Source organism: Procambarus clarkii, chromosome 93 (genome assembly GCF_040958095.1).
Source record: "Procambarus clarkii isolate CNS0578487 chromosome 93, FALCON_Pclarkii_2.0, whole genome shotgun sequence".
NCBI classification, from domain to species: domain Eukaryota; kingdom Metazoa; phylum Arthropoda; class Malacostraca; order Decapoda; family Cambaridae; genus Procambarus; species Procambarus clarkii.
In genome coordinates, this window is record NC_091242.1 from 4999229 (window position 1) to 5016402 (window position 17174).

Genomic DNA, 17174 nt, shown 5'->3' on the forward strand with positions numbered 1-17174 from the left:
TTAAGAAGTAGATTAGTTTAATGTTTATGAGATGGGTAAACATGTCCCATGAACCTTTAGGCCAACATTTCTTAATAAATTGCTTAAACCCGATTTACATTGTTGTTTTGTAAATACTGTATAAATGAGAAAAAATATGAAACCTAAATAAAAATGACCAAGACATATGTGATACTATTATTGTACAGTACTTTTTTATTATGTGCAAACATAGTTTTCGTTACATTATATCAATTTTCAGAATGTATTTCTAGTGTTGCCCTACACTACTGTACTTTTCTATGAATTTGCAATACAGTATATACAGTACTATCAAACTGTAATGCAGTTTACATGTTGAAATTTTGTAAAAAATTACCCAATTAAAGAATTTTGAGAAATTCAAAACCATATAATGAAATAAGGAATAGTAAATACTGAAGTTTTACATACTGTATAATTGATATAATTTAATATATTGTACATAATTTTGTATATAATGTATGATGATTTTAATATTATTTACAACCATAAAACACTCAAGTATGAGTCTAATCTATGCACAAATCACTGTATACTTGAAAAATACCAATAATAAAAATTTAAATGTGATATTCTCCAGTTATTTAAGTATTTGGTACATTACAAATGCCTGTTTACATGTTATTTATATAAAACAACCTTTATCAGAGTACAAAACTTTAATAATGTAGCACTGTTTTGGCGAGAAATATAAACATGAAGCATCATCTGATATGTATTTGTAACCATACCCATTAAATTAGCAAATTTCTATATATAGAAGATAGGAGAAAAAGAGGCGATATGATCACTACGTATGAAACAGTAACGCGAATCAATAAAATTGATAGGGAATAATTCCTGAGACCTGGAACTTCAAGAATAAGAGGTCATAGATTTAAACTAAATAAACAAAGCTGCCAAAGGAATATAAAAAAATTCCCTTTCACAAACAGAGTGGTAGACAGTTGCAACATGTTAAGTGAGAAAGGGATGGCGGCCAAAACCATCAAGAGTTTCAGAGCGCTATATGACAGAGTGCTGAGAAGAGAAGACACCACGATCATAGCTCTCATCCTGTAACTACACTTAGGTAATTACATGCTGCCTATGATATCAGTAAAATGTATTATATAACAAAAGCCAGTCACTGCTTATTGAAATTAACCCCCAAAAAATGACTACAGGTTTTTTGATGATAAAATGAGAACATAAATATTTTATATTTTAGAAAGGATGGGAACTATAAAAGAAAAAATTATTTAATGATGTGCTATGAATTGCCCTTAATTAGTCTGTTGAAGTTCCTCTAGCAATAGGCACAGCTGTGTCCCTGTAATCATACATCTATTACTGACCAGATCCTATGGTACTTAATCTAACTGACCAAGAAACACACATCATCTATAGCTCAATGCCACTTATATAGTTCTATACATGTACAGGTAATAATCTGGCTTATAGTTACATTAATTTTTAAATTCTGTACATTTGTAAAATTACCATAAGCCAAATTTGTATGATCATCTAGCTCTGTTGCATCTTAACCTGATGTTAACACACGTTAATCCTTGCACTGATTGATATATATATTTCAAACAATCTCTACTAGATTTAAAATTCTTCAGGGTCTCCTTTCTCAAACTTTTGAGACAAGATCTTCAGCAAATATACCTGCCACATTGCACCCAGTCATCATACTTAATATATATCACATTTTTTATGGAATTGACCAGTACACTGAATATACAGTACCAAGAATCAGTAAAAATGAAAGCACCCTAATATTGATATTGACTTTTCTATGCCTTGGCCTCAATAGGGTAGATGGGTTATTTGGGTTCATATCTGGTTAGGTAAAAACATTGCATTTTCTAGTGAGCGGCATATAAAAAAAAATGGGCTGCATTGAGAGATTTAATTAGACAAAGCCCTGGCATACCTGACCCTGTCCTGAGTGGACCAAGTGTTTGACTCAGAAAGTAACCAAGGGGGGCTCACTCAGAAAAGAGCTCCTCATTTCATTCAAAGCCATATTTTTAATCTCTATTGTGATCTTATATGTTGTATCCATTTAATCTATCACAAACTAACATAATGTACAGTATATACATACAGTAATTTTAATGTACAGTATCGTAATTCACACATAAGAAAAAAAAGGCTTACATTTATTTCTACAAAAATCACTCTTTAATGAATATAAATTAAGAAAGTAGTTTTGCTAAAGACTGTTAGCAGTAAGTACATCTTAAAGGCAGTTAAATTAAGCCTTCATAGTAAAAGCTGAAACTGGTTAGTTAATCTTTTAAATTATCTTTAGTACCTGCAATTTTTTATTTTTTTAGCCTTTTTCTGTAGCTAGAGATTAATACAACTTGGAAAGCAGACATTCTGGCACACACAAAAAGAAGACGGGCTATCACGAACTTCGCTCTCATCCTGTAACTATACTTAGGTAACTACACTTGGATAATTACAATACTGTACTCATAGTTCATATCGTCAAGTATTTCTCTGCCATCACATCTCGCACATAGGTACCTATTCTTAATCATTCCTTCCAATTTACTTTACTTTTGCCCCTATTGACTTTGCTAATACACAGACAACACATTTTTTTTTTTTGCAGGGATATTCCTGCGCAGGCCCTAAGCCTCTGGCTGGCCCACTAAAACGAAAATCATATAATCTTCCCATAATAGATTTATCTAAAATACATTATTTGAGTATGGAATATTGAGTAATATCTGCTTAGAACTATTTATAACATTATAAGATATTACTGCAGTTCAAAATCAAGTTGGAAAAAATTCTCAAGGAAAAATGGGGGCACCTTTGACGTATTACTGGCTTCCTGTCCCCATAAATCACTGGAAATAGTGGCCCTCATGGAAAATTCGGTTGTTTAACTATAATGAGGCTGCAATTTTAAATTCAACCTCTTCAAAATAAATATTGTATACTGTACAGAAATCATTTTGAAATGCTGAACTTTCATTTAGCATTTATGTTTTTTAGTTACAAAATATTTTCAATTCTGTAACAAAATTTAAATCTGTCTCTTCTTAGAGAACATTTATCATTTACCTCATACTTATAAAAGTAAATAAAAGGCTGGAATAGACACACTCATAAAGATTAAATGAAAACAAAAATAGCACTTGCCTCCAGCAGAACCAATGTAGACAAACCCTGCATCACTTAGTTGAAAGAAAGATGTCAAAGAGGTCTCGGCAGAAGTTACTGATGTTAGATGAGTTACTGAAGAGTTAGAAGGCAGGCTGCCTGGGACCTCAGGTTGTGTCATTTGAGGGTTTACAAGAATGACAATCACTTAGTTAACAAAATAAATTGTAAAAAAAAAAAAAAAAAAAGTACACTACAGTAATTAGATTATGTATTAGAACATTTGCTGGATAAAATCTTTTACAGTATGTACATTGTAATTTAAATTCATTACTCAACAAAGAAAAATTAATTTAAAGTAGGATACACTGTACGCAAAATTGAGTACCTCTCTGAACAACAGTTGACTTGAAAAATACAAAGATAATAGGATACTTAACTTGTAGATGAAGTTTTGCATGTAAATGCAAAATCAAATTTATTTTATAAAGCTGCTTACGGGCAAAATGGCATTACAAGTAAGGTCTACTCTCACCTTGGTGATTCTCTATGTCATTGTCAGAACTTAGTGCTCTCTCCATTCAATGACTGATGTTAAATTATTTAATAAAAATACAATTACAGCATTTATATTTATGTTATTAAGTCCTATCCACAACATCTTCTAATAAATAATAAGTCATATTATTAAATTAGAAAACATTTTGTATCAATCCTTGTGGAGTCCAACAGCATCCTTTTAAAATGTAAGTACTACTGCCATTTCCATAGTACTGTAGATGTATCCACTGAGTTTGGAAGGCAACAGAGTGGGTGACTACATGGACAAAGCCTCGACCTTGGCTGGGAGGACATCAACAAATTAAGGGGCTTCCTGTCCCTGACAGGATACACCCATACCAATCTAAGAAGTTGTGTCCCACTGTCCAGCAGGGTGACACATGCACTCTCCCTCATGGTATCCCTTTTTCTTACAGAGCTTCTTAATAACTGTGTGGCTAACTTTGAGCATAAAGTGAACAGAAGTTAACAAGTGGATCTACCGTGTACAAAAAAGTTAATCTTTGTACATGATTTCCAACACAGCATTAGCCATTAAACCATTATTCAACACTTATTATTAAGATCAAATCTTACGTACATGACAATATGATTCTCAATTCAGTGTAGGTAAACTATTAATTGTAGGTATCCCAAATTAGTAGGTATATAAGATATCTTCATTAAGGATAATACAATATTTAAAATATATACAACATTAAAGCTTGTCTTTCATTACTGATTCTAATGAGAAGTTGACATAAATCATTTCATCTTCATATGGGAGATCTACATTACAAGACTGTTTGTATAAAATTCACATACAAACCTTGCTCAGGATATCATCTCAATTGTAAAGACTGTACAATAGTCACAAAGCTGTTTATGTGAATTACTTGCATATTTATCTCCATATTCTATATTGACACCATAAGTAACCAGTTTAAATATTAAAATTGTGTTTAGCCATTGTGTGTCGCTTTGCAGTTTTCTGCCACTATCCAAATTTCATTTTGACGTCCATGATATCTGAGGGTTGAAAGATAAATGTTAAACAAAATCCTCACCAAAAATGCTATGCGTGTTAGTGGCTTTGCCAGAATGTCACATTTAATCACCAATAAATGTACTCTCATCTAATAAGTAACAAGTACTTTATTATAAATAAATAAATAAACTAATAAGTATTGTATATAAAGTCTAAAGATGTGATTATTTCAAAATTAATTATGACAGTTTTAAATGTACAGTATAATAAAATACAGGTAGATACTATATTGTATATATTTTCAATCTCATCTAATAATATTTGCTGATGAAAATACTATATTAACAGATTCACCACTTACCTAACTATGAAATCATATATGACAACATAATGTTCATCATCTTTGTAGCAGGCACCAAACTCTGACAACCTGTACTTCATGTCAGACAACTCCTTGCGTACACGGATAGGGTCCAAAAGATAACCTCCAACAGTGTATGCATACACAATTACATCATCTAAGTCTGTGATGTGTACAGAAGGCTGCAAAGAGTACATGAAATCAGTTTGATAAGATTTTGTATCATAAACTTATTTTTCATATGATTATTTTATTTTACAAAAGGACAAAATTAATAAATTATTTGAATAATTTTTCCTACAAAATTAGACACTGAATTTAATGAAATGACACTGCAAGAGAATGTTGTGAATGCCACCTCCAACAACAACTTCAGAAGCAAATACACTTTCTATCCTGCTAGGATGCAGGAGAGAAAAAGCTAAGCCACACACCCAGTACTCAGTGATAAGGAAGCACCTTGGTTTACACATATAAGTTTAAGACATATCTGCATTGTTATGTTTTTAAGTGGTTATGAGAGTACAACATGCACTTATAATTTTTTTGTAAGGATACTAACTGCAGCATATCCAGTTATTGGAGGGTTGGAGTGCAGTCGCTGCGGAAGATAGAGGGACATTGTAAGGTTCTGTGGACACTCAGTATTAGGGTCAGTGGAATCTCGTATATGTACAAGAGCTATAGGTCGTGTTGCTTCAATCACCTCCATATGTGAATTGACACCTGAAAGATGTGAATAAGGTTTAGTTATATATATATAAGGTTTAGTTTATGAAATATCTGAAAGGAAGACATTTTTATTTTATTTTTTTATTTTTATTATTTTTTTATTTATATACAGTATATACAAGAGTTCTTACATTCTTGTAAAGCACGCATAGCATTTTGGGCAGGTCTTTAATCCAAATTTTTCCCGGAATACGACCCACTAAATCATTTAACAACCAGGTACCTGGTTGAGACCTTTGAAGAGATTTTTATTGAGACCTTAGAAGAGATTTTTATTGAGACCTTAGAAGAGATTTTTATTGAGACCTTTGAATTACTGAACTTGTAAAGAAATTGTAAGACTTAAATTCAGAAAATTTCTTTAAAAGGTCCAATGTAACTTACAAAAGAGGCAACAGCTTTAAGCTCAACAAGTCACAATGAAGGATAGACAAAAGGAGATACTTTTTCACCAACAGAGTAACAAACTCGTGGAACAGCCTACCAACCAAAGCTGCGAACACAAAGACAGTTCTCCAGTTCAAACAGTAGCTGGAAAAGATAAAAAATAACGTGTGGATTTTTAATAAGCCACCAGTTTCTTGTCCTCCTCAAGACCACAAGAAATGATGGCTTTTGGGAAAATTCACATTTGCATGTAACTTCTAGAGGAGCCACCAGGGTTCCTCCAGAAAGAGGTATTTTGTTATATTCAATGCTGGATTTTTATACCTGTACAGTATCTGTATGCCTGAAACTACTTTGTTCTAACATTAGTTTGCTAAAAAACCAGCGTTGAATGTAATAAAACGCCATTTTCTGGGTGAGCCCCGGAAGCTCCCTGGAGCTTATCGGGCTAATGTATGTTATATTAGACTGGGACATTAGCTATGGAGTTCAGACCTACCAGGGACCAGCACCAGAACCTGCCTGGCCCCTTCAGAGAGGTTTCAGGGAGCAATGACCCTGGAAAACCCCCTTGTGGTTGGGGGTTTTCCTTATCTGCCATCGACCGGGGTTAGGCACCCAGAAAGGTAGGCATAACAAAACAAATCCCACATGGTAAGAAACTAAAACAAATAATGAACAGAGAGGTAGAAACTCCCTACAATCCCATGGAAACAAGCAAACATCACACTTTACTGCCACGTCGCTCATTCGTACAGCTCTCCCCTCCCCAAGAGGGGGAGGGGGGGCCCCGGACCTCACCACGCTGGCTGCCTAGCACCAGTTCAGAAGCTAAGCTTCAACCAACGCGAAAAACCGCCGATGGGTGGGAGGGAGGGTTGCCAGGGACTTACCCAGAAAATGGCGTTTCATTACATTCAACACTGGTTTTCTGTGGGGAACCCCTACAGCTCCCTGGAGCTACATACTCAAAGAGAATGAAAAGAAAGGACTGACCTGGGAGGCGGCTGCCACGAACTCCACAACACGAGGTCGAGACAACAGGCAGCAACCTGCAACCTAAAGCAACACAAGAATGCACAGGAGCAGACTCGCTCACAAAATAACGGGCGGCCAGGAACCTGTGCGACCCCCAAATCCCCACGCCCGAAATGAGCCCAAGATGTCACCAAACACGGCAGCGAAAGCTGCTAATGTCCGAACGGCACGGGCGCAAGGATAGACCGCAGGCTGGTAAACCTAAGAACCCTGTGGGCAACCTGGTAGACCCGAGCCCTGAAACAGGGAACGAAGGGAACCGGATCAACCCAAAGCACATCCCCAGCCACGGCATGCAGGTAACGGCGAAGACCCACAACCAGACACAACACATGACGCACCCTCGGCCGAACCAACCAAGCATCAATAACCCAAGGACCCCTCTGGAAAGCAGCCAACTCAGCCATCGCCAGAAGGATGGAGAAAGGCTGCAAACATACAAACCTACCACCAGTACCAAAAGAGCAGAAACCCCTGCGCCGGAGGAGAGCCGGAAGCTCCCCTCCCCCTCTTGGGGAGGGGAGGGCTGCGCGGACGAGCGGCACTGCAGTAAAGTGTGATGTGAGATTGTAGGGAGTTTCTACCTCTCTGTTCAGTTTTTTGTTTTAGTTTCTTACCATGTGGGGTTTGTTTTGTTATGCCTACCTTTCTGGGTGCCTAACCCTGATCGATGGCAGACAAGGAAAACCCCTAACCACAAGGGGGGTTTTCCAGGGCCATTGCTCCTTGAAACCTCTCTGAAGGGGCAAGATTCTGGTGCTGGTCCCTGGTAGGTCTGAACTCCATAGCTAATATCCAGGTCTAATATAACATACATTAGCCCGATAAGCTCCAGAAAGTCATAGAGGCTTCCCACAGAAAAAACTATTTATAAATGTTTAGGTAATGCTATTCATATGAAAATACAAGTAAAGTATCTTTTAATGATGTTAACCTTATAAGTCAAGAGATTTTATATTACTATTGTTTGTTGCAGGTATATTATGCAGCATTTGTAGACCTGTAATTATGAGGATTGTGGAATAGTTAACATACCATGAGAACTAAATAAATCCTAGTTATTAAGAACAATTAAAAAATCTTATTTTGTCTTACTTACCATGTTTGTAAAGATGAAGGGGCATAAAACCTTTCCAGACACTCATAGTAGTAAACTGGCATTCTCTGGGGGAAGTAGAGGCAAAGAGTCCATGGTAGTAACGTCTCTTCTGGATACCATATTTGTATGTTCTCAGTACCTCAAATTTAGGACATTCGACCCCTATAAAAGAATAAGATTTGTAGCAAGATTGCCTTGCTTTCACTTCAGTTTCAATAGCTTTTAAAAGCCCACCTGAAACATATATATTAATGTTATGTCTACCTCTTCACCTTTGATAAGTATTGTACACAGTAAGTAATAATAATAAGAGAACTATGGTAAAAAATATCCTTCCAGCTTTTAGATTACACATGCTCTGTAGAACAGGTGAATGCCATCATCTATCATTAAAAATTTTGTATGTCATCACTTTAGAGCTGATCAATCTCTTCTGGATTTTATTAACACCTTGCCTGGCAGCAATAGACTCCAATAAACAGAGTTTTTTAGACAGGAGTCTTGTGGTTCATGAAGGGTTTTAGTTCTCAAACTTGTCTGATAAATTTGTCCAGATGTATTTTCCAATTAATAATAGTACTCAGTATCTTCATTGAGGTATGCAATGCCAAGATTTATTATTCTCTTGGAGTAATGGTACCTGTTGCATGATCTGCACTGTGGCTTTGCAAGTTTTAAAGTTGCAACCTTTCATATATATATCAGAAATAAATCCTAGTTACATCATTATGAATAATTTATCAACAGTGTAATATAATTCACAGAATATACCAACAGTTTACAGTTATTATGTAAATCTACCTGCAGTTAATTATGCAGAATGTACCAGTGCAGCGGTCCATGATGTTGGTACACAACCAAGGGTTTTAAGTTTAATCCTTGTGATAGGATAGGACAGAAGCATTTGGGCAATGTTTCTTTTCACCTGATATCTCTATTCATTTAGGAGAAAATAGGTACCCCTGGAATTAAGCAACTACTGTGGGTTGCATCCTGGAGATGATCAGCGGCTGGCCTAGGGGGGGGTGGGGGAACCTCAATAAATGTAAGAGGCTCCCTGTCCCCGAACTGTTATGCAGAATGTACCAGCATTTTGTGTCAGTGGCTCACAATCAAGGGATCCGGGTTGGATCTCCTGGCAGGGCAGATCATTGGTTCAAGTTGCCTTTTACTTGATGCATCTATTCATCAATCAGTAAATAGGTACTCACGAGTTAGAACACTGTTGAAGGTTACGCCCTCGGGTAGATGGGTAGTTGGCCTAGAGGGGGATCTCAATCAGCCTAAGTACAGGCTTCCTGTACTTAGGAAGTACATTTCCCAATAATGGGAAACCATTAGCTAGAATGTGCCATCAGTTTACTATCATTATGTAGAATGTACCAGCAGTTTACTATCATTATGTAGAATGTGCCATCAGTTTACTATCATTATGTAGAATGTACCAGCAGTTTACTATCATTATGTAGAATGTACCAGCAGTTTACTATCATTATGCAGAATATGCCAGTAATTTAATCAGTATACAGAATGCTTATGCTATTTACTTCATTATACAGAATGTATAAGCAGTTCATTTTCCTTATACAGAAGGCACCAACAGTTTACTATTATTATATACCATGTGAACTACTGGCAGTTTGTTATCATTATACATATTAAATTTACATCATGCATTTTCCTGGAGCTCTGCTAACAAAATACAAATACTGTACAGTACAATATGCAGTATGTTGAAATTACTGAAATGACTATGGACAATATGAAATAAAAATGTCTTGTGTAGCTCAAGAGCTCTTTACTCGGAGTTTCGTCAAATTCACCGATTTTCTCAAGAAGTTGAGAAGAGTTTTCTCTTGAAGAAGTTGATGACCCTGAATAACTAAAAGGTTCCTGAGCTACACAAGGCATTTCTAGTAAATACAAATCACTTTTACCTCTGCAGAGTTTATTGAGAGTCTTCTGCGTGATCTTGTTTGTTTGTGGCCGTCGATTGTACTGTGAAGACCTTGTGTGTGTCTGCGGGTCACGGAAGTTGGTCGCGTAGATCCATATTTCATAATACACTGCTTGGTATAACTCTGGTCTGGTAAATGAACGATGAGATACATGAGTAAATCAGAAACATATTGGTAAAGTATGAGTAAGGACTGGTGGATAGGTAATGGGGAGAAAACAGTTGCTCAAGTTTTAAAGAGATATTGATGAATAAGTAAAGATATATTGAATTAAGGAAGATAATAGATTAGTAATATACGTATGGAGACAATGAATCACAATAACGTGGCTGAAGATATAATGACCAAATACACCACAAACCAGTAGATGAAGAAAAGACAACATTTCGGTCCATCCTGGATCATTATCAAGTCGTATGTGATGACTTGATCACATATGACTTGATAATGGTCCAGGACAGACCGAAATGTCGTCGCTTCTTCATCTTCTGTTATGTAGTTTGGTCATTATATGTAAGGACAAATAGAGAAGGTAAATCCATATCTGAGGAAAAACACACTATTAATATGATCACTAAACATTGTTTATGTTATGCCAACATAAATAAACAATGTTCAAGCAATTAAAAAAATAATAATTTTGAGGACGTGGCCATGAGAAATAAGCTAGGTGTTTTTATTATTTGTGGCTGCAGAATCAAGCTATTAGCTCTTGGACCCCACCTTTCTTAACTAATGTGGCAAAATTTGTTTGCAGACATGTTCATTTGGTAGCTATTATATTATAGGTTAAAATAAAAAATTTTGCTAAGGGAAATTAGCCCGTAGATCATGGGAAATGCATCCTGGAGGCATCTCCAGTTGCAACGAATCTCCCATTACAACAAATTGCAGTTGGTGCCATATAGTTCAATGAATCAACATTGTACAGTACTAGCAGGCAAACAGGAAAAGTAAACCGAGTCAAGATATCTGGCCAAAAACAGAGGGAAGGGGCATACAGCCAAGTAAGATCTCCAACTTCCAAAGAACAGAAAGCAAAGATTCTCAAATGTAGGAAAAAGATACAGGAATGCCTACTGGTTCCAATCAAAACATATCATGCCCACTGTAACAGATCATGGAAAGTAGACATATAGACAGGCAGCATATGGTTCCCAGGAGGAAAATGGTGGCCATCTTGGAGTCCCAATCTAAGCTTACTAAAGCAATGTCTTTTGATGATCACATATTGTTGGTGAAAGGGGCTTGAAACTGTGATAACGTTTACACTTATGGTGTATTCTTTAGCAATAACTTACTGTAGGGTGGAAAGATGGGTTTGTGGCAACACCTCTCACTACTGAGGGATGTTGACAATGACTTAATGTATGGGATAAATGGAAATAATAGTTCCGTTCCTTCTTTGATTTACCCATAACACTCACCTACTGTAGGAGGCGAGGTAGTAGTAGCGATCAAGGAAGGCCTCACCATTGTGTCTGAGCTGCTCCATCAGAGTTTGAACCTTCTCCTGCAGGAAGTTCTCTGTCACATCCCACACATTTGCCTCAAAGCTGTGCACGAACACTGTCTTTGCTTCTAACTCATCCACAAGAACCTAAATAAAAATTTACGTGTTTACAATGCCTTAACTTCAAGCTCATCCACCCACTAAAGCCTCAGCATAAAAAACCAACGTTGAATGTAATGAAATGCCATTTTCTGAGTGAGTCCCGGAGGCTCCCAGGAGCTACCCATGGCTGATATGGATATGGATAGATGTGGGTTGAGTTCTAGGCCTACCGGGGACCATGAGTCAGAACTTGGACCCCTCACAGAGGCACAAGGAGCAAAGGCCCATGGAAATGCACATGTGATTTGGAGCATTCTATATCTGCCATCGACTGGGACAGGCACCCAGAAAGGTAAGCTCCACAAAACAAACCCCCTATTCTGGTTTAGAATGAAAATTATCAAACGAGTGGACAGAACTCCCCAAAAGAAAAACGAGCAAACAAGCATGACGTCACACGAGCTGCGCCGCATGTTTGCGCAGACCCTCACGCCGGCGATCCTCATCCCAGTTCTGAGGCTGGATATAAAAAAACATGAAAAACCGCCAACCGGAGAGAGGGAGGGTTGCCGTGGAGCCTCCGGGACTCACCCAGAAAATGGCATTTCATTACATTCAATGCTGGTTTTCTGGGGGGAGCCCCTATGGCTCCCCGGAGCTACTTCACCAAAGACAAAACAAGAAGACGGGGACCTACCCGGGAGGCGGTCGGTGCTCCACTCCTCAACTCGAAGTCGAGACAATGGGCTGCAACCGCCGACTCAAAACTACACAGGACCGACTGAGCCCAGGAACGGTAGTATGCAGCCAGGACACTGTTTAACCGCCAAAAACCCCGTGCCTGAATGTCAGCCCAAGACATATTGCCAAAGACGGCAGCAAGAGCAGCAAACTTACGAAAGTCATGGGCACGGGGATAGACCGCAGGCTGGGTAGACTTAATCACCCTGCGGACGACCTGGGAGACCTGAACCCGCGAACAGGGAAGAAGGGAAACTGGATCAACCCAAAGCGCGTCCCCGGACACAGAATCAGTCGCGCGCAGATAACAGTGGAGGGCCGCAACCAGACACTACACATGATGAACCCCCAGAGTGACCAACCAAGCATCAACAACTCAAGGAACTCTCTGGAAAGCAGCCGTCTCATTCTTCCCCAGAAAAGATGGAGACAGCTGCAGACGAACATACCTATGACCACAACCAAAAAAACAAAAACCTCTGCACCGAAGAAGAGCATAAAGCTCTGCCACCCGACCCCCAGAGGCTAATGCAAACAGAAAAAGAGCCTTAGCAAAACAATCCTGAACCGAAGGGGCCACAACAAACCGAGGAGAAGAGAGATAGGAGAGTACTCTGTCCAAAGACCAGGACCGCTCAGGTGGAGCATGATCAGGCCGGAGGTGAAACAATGCACGAGACAGCTTGCGAAATGGTGCAGAAGTAACATCAATACTGAAAGCAAGCTGTAGCGGCTCCGAGAGCGCCGCACGATATGAGGTGACAGTATTAGGCATAAGATGACGGTCCTGGAACAACCAAAAGAGAAAGGACAACACCATCCGAACCGAAAGTGAAGAGCAACGACGAAGAGTTAAAAAGAAACAGAAGGACTGCCAGGAAACTTCATACTGCCGCCAAGAAGAAGCCCGCAAGTGGGAAACCATCAAAGATGCCACTTGAGCACCATAGAGATGGTGATAAACCCGAGTCAAAAATACCAAACGCGAAGGCTCGAGGAGAAGAGCGAACCTGTCTCGTACCGGACTGGGCCGATCTCCTGAAAGAGGCGGAGCCGCGGAAAAACCTCCGGATTCGAACACCGGGCAAGCAGCGCCTGAAACCACGGCTAGGCCGGTCACCATGGGGCCAAGAGGACTACTTGCCCCTGGTAAGTCTCCAAGCGAGCCAGGACCTGGAGCAACAGCTGAACCAGGAAAAAGAGGTACAGGAACCCCCACCTCGACCAGTCCTGCTGAAAGGCATTGACCCCGACAGCCTCGCAGTCGGGGAAGGGCACCACATATACTGGAAGATGCTTCGACCACGCCGATACGAAGAGGTCCACCTCCGGGTGCCCGAACGTCTGGCAGGGCCAACTGAATGAGTCGGTGCTGACCGTCCATTCCATGGACAGGGAAATGAACCGGGACAGGATGTTTAACACCCCCTGGACGTGAACGGCCAGGAGAGCCATACCCCGAGAACTAAGCAGATGATTCACCCGAAGCAACCAACCCCAAAGTGCCAAGGACCGCATTGAACCCCCTCGGTTTAGGCAATGAACCACCAGGGAGCAGTCCGAATGGAGCCGGATCGTCAATCCGCTGGTGACACGAACCCTCCAAAGCGCAAACCACACCCCCATAAACACCCCCATAAACTCCCGTCCTTCCGTTGGGCTGAGGGCCCAACAGAAGGACGGACCCCACTGCCCCTGGCTGGCCTGGTGAGCACTGGTCACAAAGCCCCAGACAAGAGACAATGCTTCCTTTAACACATCGAGTGAGGGCTCGGGTAAGAGCCAAGGCACAGAACCAAAAAAAAATCCAAAGAGGAAGCTGGCGAATGGGACATCCCAGAAGAAACCAGAACAGCCGACAAAGCCAAATCCGACCCGGTGGGTAGACCAACAGGTGGGTAGGGTAGTGGGTAGACAAAGTTCAGGCTCCCACACAGACCCTCGAGCAACCGCCAGGTGACCTGGGAGCCCCCCAGAAACAAGCACAGGCAAGACCGCAGCCGAAGGAGAGACGCCAGAGGAAGGGACAAGGAAGCGGTCCGAGAGTCCCACACAAGACCTAGCCAGGTCCAAACCTGGGAGGGAACCAGACGGAACTTCCTCCAGCTCACCAGGAACCCGAGCCCGGTGAGCTGGGAAAGCACCTAATCCCTGGCGAGCAGACACGAGGACCGACTGGGAGCCCAAACCAGCCAGTCATCGAGTTAAGCCAACATTCGAACACCTAACAGACGCAGACGAGCCACCACGACCCAGATAAGGCATGTGAACACGTGCCTTATCCGGTGCCAGATTCAACCCGAAAGGGAGACAACGAAAACGGTATCTTTGACACCCCACAACAAAACCGAGCCAGTCCCGCACCCCAGTTGAATAGGGACGTGCCAGTACGCGTCCTTGAGGTCCAGAGACACCATCCAAGTGCCCGGCTCCAACAGAAGCAGGACCTGGGACACAGTGGTAATCCGAAACGTGGGGCAAGAAACCCAAGGGTTCAGACGGGACAAGTCCTGAATGAACTTGGGCAGGTACAGTATCCCTGAATGGGCTGGGATCACCGGTGCGAGGGTCTGGGGCTCCCTCTTCCCCCTCCCGGGAAGGAGGGAGCTGCGCAGACATGCGGTGCTGCTCATGTGACGTCATGCTTGTTTGCTCGTTTTCTATTGGGCAGTTCTGTTCACTCGTTTTCTATTGGGCAGTTCTGTTCACTCGTTTGCCAATTTTCGTTCTTAACTACAATAGGGGTTTGTTTTGTGGTGCTTACCTTTCTGGGTGCCTATCCCAGTTGATGGCAGATATAGAATGCTCCAAATCACATGTGCATTTCTATGGGCCATTGCTCCCCGTGCCTCTGTGAGGGGGGCCAGGTTCCGGCTTGTAGTCCCTGTTAGGCCTAGAACTCCACCCACATCGACTGATGCAAAATAGTTAGGGTATCCATATCAGCCATGGATAGCTCCGGGGAGCCATAAGGGCTCCCCCCAGAAAATGCTATAGTTCATATCAGTACCATGTATCTGAACAAGTGTATACTTTTCTTTGTAAATACTGTACAGTGTACTAGTACAAGTATATCACCATCATTATTATTAAATATTATTATTATTATTATTATTATTATTATTATTCCAGTAATATTATAAAAGGAATCTCCTGTTGTTTGGCCTACACTGTGGCTTCATGAACTTGCTGAGCTTTTATGCTATCTTTGCACTTAGCTATTTACCTGACTTTATTTAAGGCCACTCCATGACTAGTAGCCTCAGTGTTGATAGGAAGCCAGCAGCTTATCAAAGGGGTCCCCCATTATTCCTGAGGATTTTTTCCAGCTGAATTTTGAACTCTAGTACTGTCTTATTTGCCCAAAACATGAATATGGAAAGTGACAATGATAAACTTGTGTGTGTATTAAAAAACCCTAGCTTAATTACTGATCGGTAAAAGAACAGTTGATGACACCTTTTTCTCCAGCACTTACTGCTATTTTTCAAATTACATACTGTAATATTAAAACCAAAGCTGAACAAATATATTGACAGTTTTCAAATGTGTTTCATCTTTCATTGTAGAGCAACTGAAACAGATTTGCCACTTAGAACCAATGTGTTTTGAGGTTTTGATGTCCAAACAATGCAATACAAAGTGGAAAATAATCAGTCTACGATTGAGAGAATAAGGTGAAATAATTACATACCTCATTGCTGATGGGTGTAGGGAGATCACCATACTGGTAGTAAGTGGGTTGGACATAGAGGGAAACTGTATAGTCATTGGTCTCCTCTAGCACACCAGGATGTTTGCCAAACTTGATCTGCGTCACAAAGGGCACCGTCAGGTTAAGCACCATCCCTGTGTAAGGAGCAGAGTCAGATGTAGGTTACCTTTCACTTTACATCATATCCAGAGCCATCGTAAGAGCATTGTAGGTCCTGAGTAAAAAATACACTGGGGTCCCTACCCAGATGATGGCCCCCCACCCATCCATTAAAGCACAGGATTACCATTAGATAGTCTTGGCTTTTATAGCTTTGGTGGGTAGGGGATTCCATAAATACAAAAGATATCACTTCAGCTTGAGGGGCCTTTTATGCCATAACACACTAAACTGTGTACACAGTCTCCGGTCAGTCGGGTCGGGTCGGGTCGGTCGATCGGATGGTCTCACTCTCACTCTCACTCTCTCTCTCTCTCTTTCGTTCAGTCCCTGGGTCCATTATGTGCCTCTGTAACCCCTTACACTACCGCCCACAAGATGGGTATGGGGTGCATAATAAATGAACTAAACTAACTCTCTTTTTTTCTAGAACAAGAGGACATAGATTCAAACTAAGCATGCAGTGTAACAAAAAACATTACAAAGTTTCCTTTTTTACAAATAGAGTGGCAGGAAGTTGAAACAAGTTTCTTGAGAAGATCATGGAGGCCAAAATGTCATATGACACAAAGTACTGTATTGGGAAGATGGGACACCACAAGTAATTACCTAAGTGTAATTACTTGTGGTGTCCTGTCTTCCCAGTACAGTACTTTGTGTCATATGTGTTGCTTTTACCTCATAATTACCGTATACTTAGTAGGTAATTAGACTTGAGTCATTACATCAGAATTTATAGACTATTTATAAGTGACTTAACACCCTCCTTCAC

At 40.3% G+C, this 17174-nt stretch overlaps 1 protein-coding gene across 8 annotated transcripts in view; it reads right to left on the minus strand.

Annotated features, from left to right (window-relative positions):
• The window catches only part of LOC123746902 (uncharacterized), a 53318-nt gene continuing 36144 nt past the window's right edge, over positions 1–17174 (minus strand). For all 8 annotated transcript variants that reach the window (XM_045728783.2, XM_069319666.1, XM_045728775.2 and 5 more), the window contains exons 5-11: positions 16223–16377; positions 11660–11832; positions 10212–10360; positions 8275–8436; positions 5581–5744; positions 5019–5200; positions 1–4698 (exon numbers count right to left, since the gene is read on the minus strand). In XM_045728783.2, the coding sequence (XP_045584739.2) occupies positions 4632–4698; positions 5019–5200; positions 5581–5744; positions 8275–8436; positions 10212–10360; positions 11660–11832; positions 16223–16377 (1052 nt within the window). In that variant the 3' untranslated portion in view covers positions 1–4631. The remainder of the gene's footprint in view (positions 4699–5018; positions 5201–5580; positions 5745–8274; positions 8437–10211; positions 10361–11659; positions 11833–16222; positions 16378–17174) is intronic.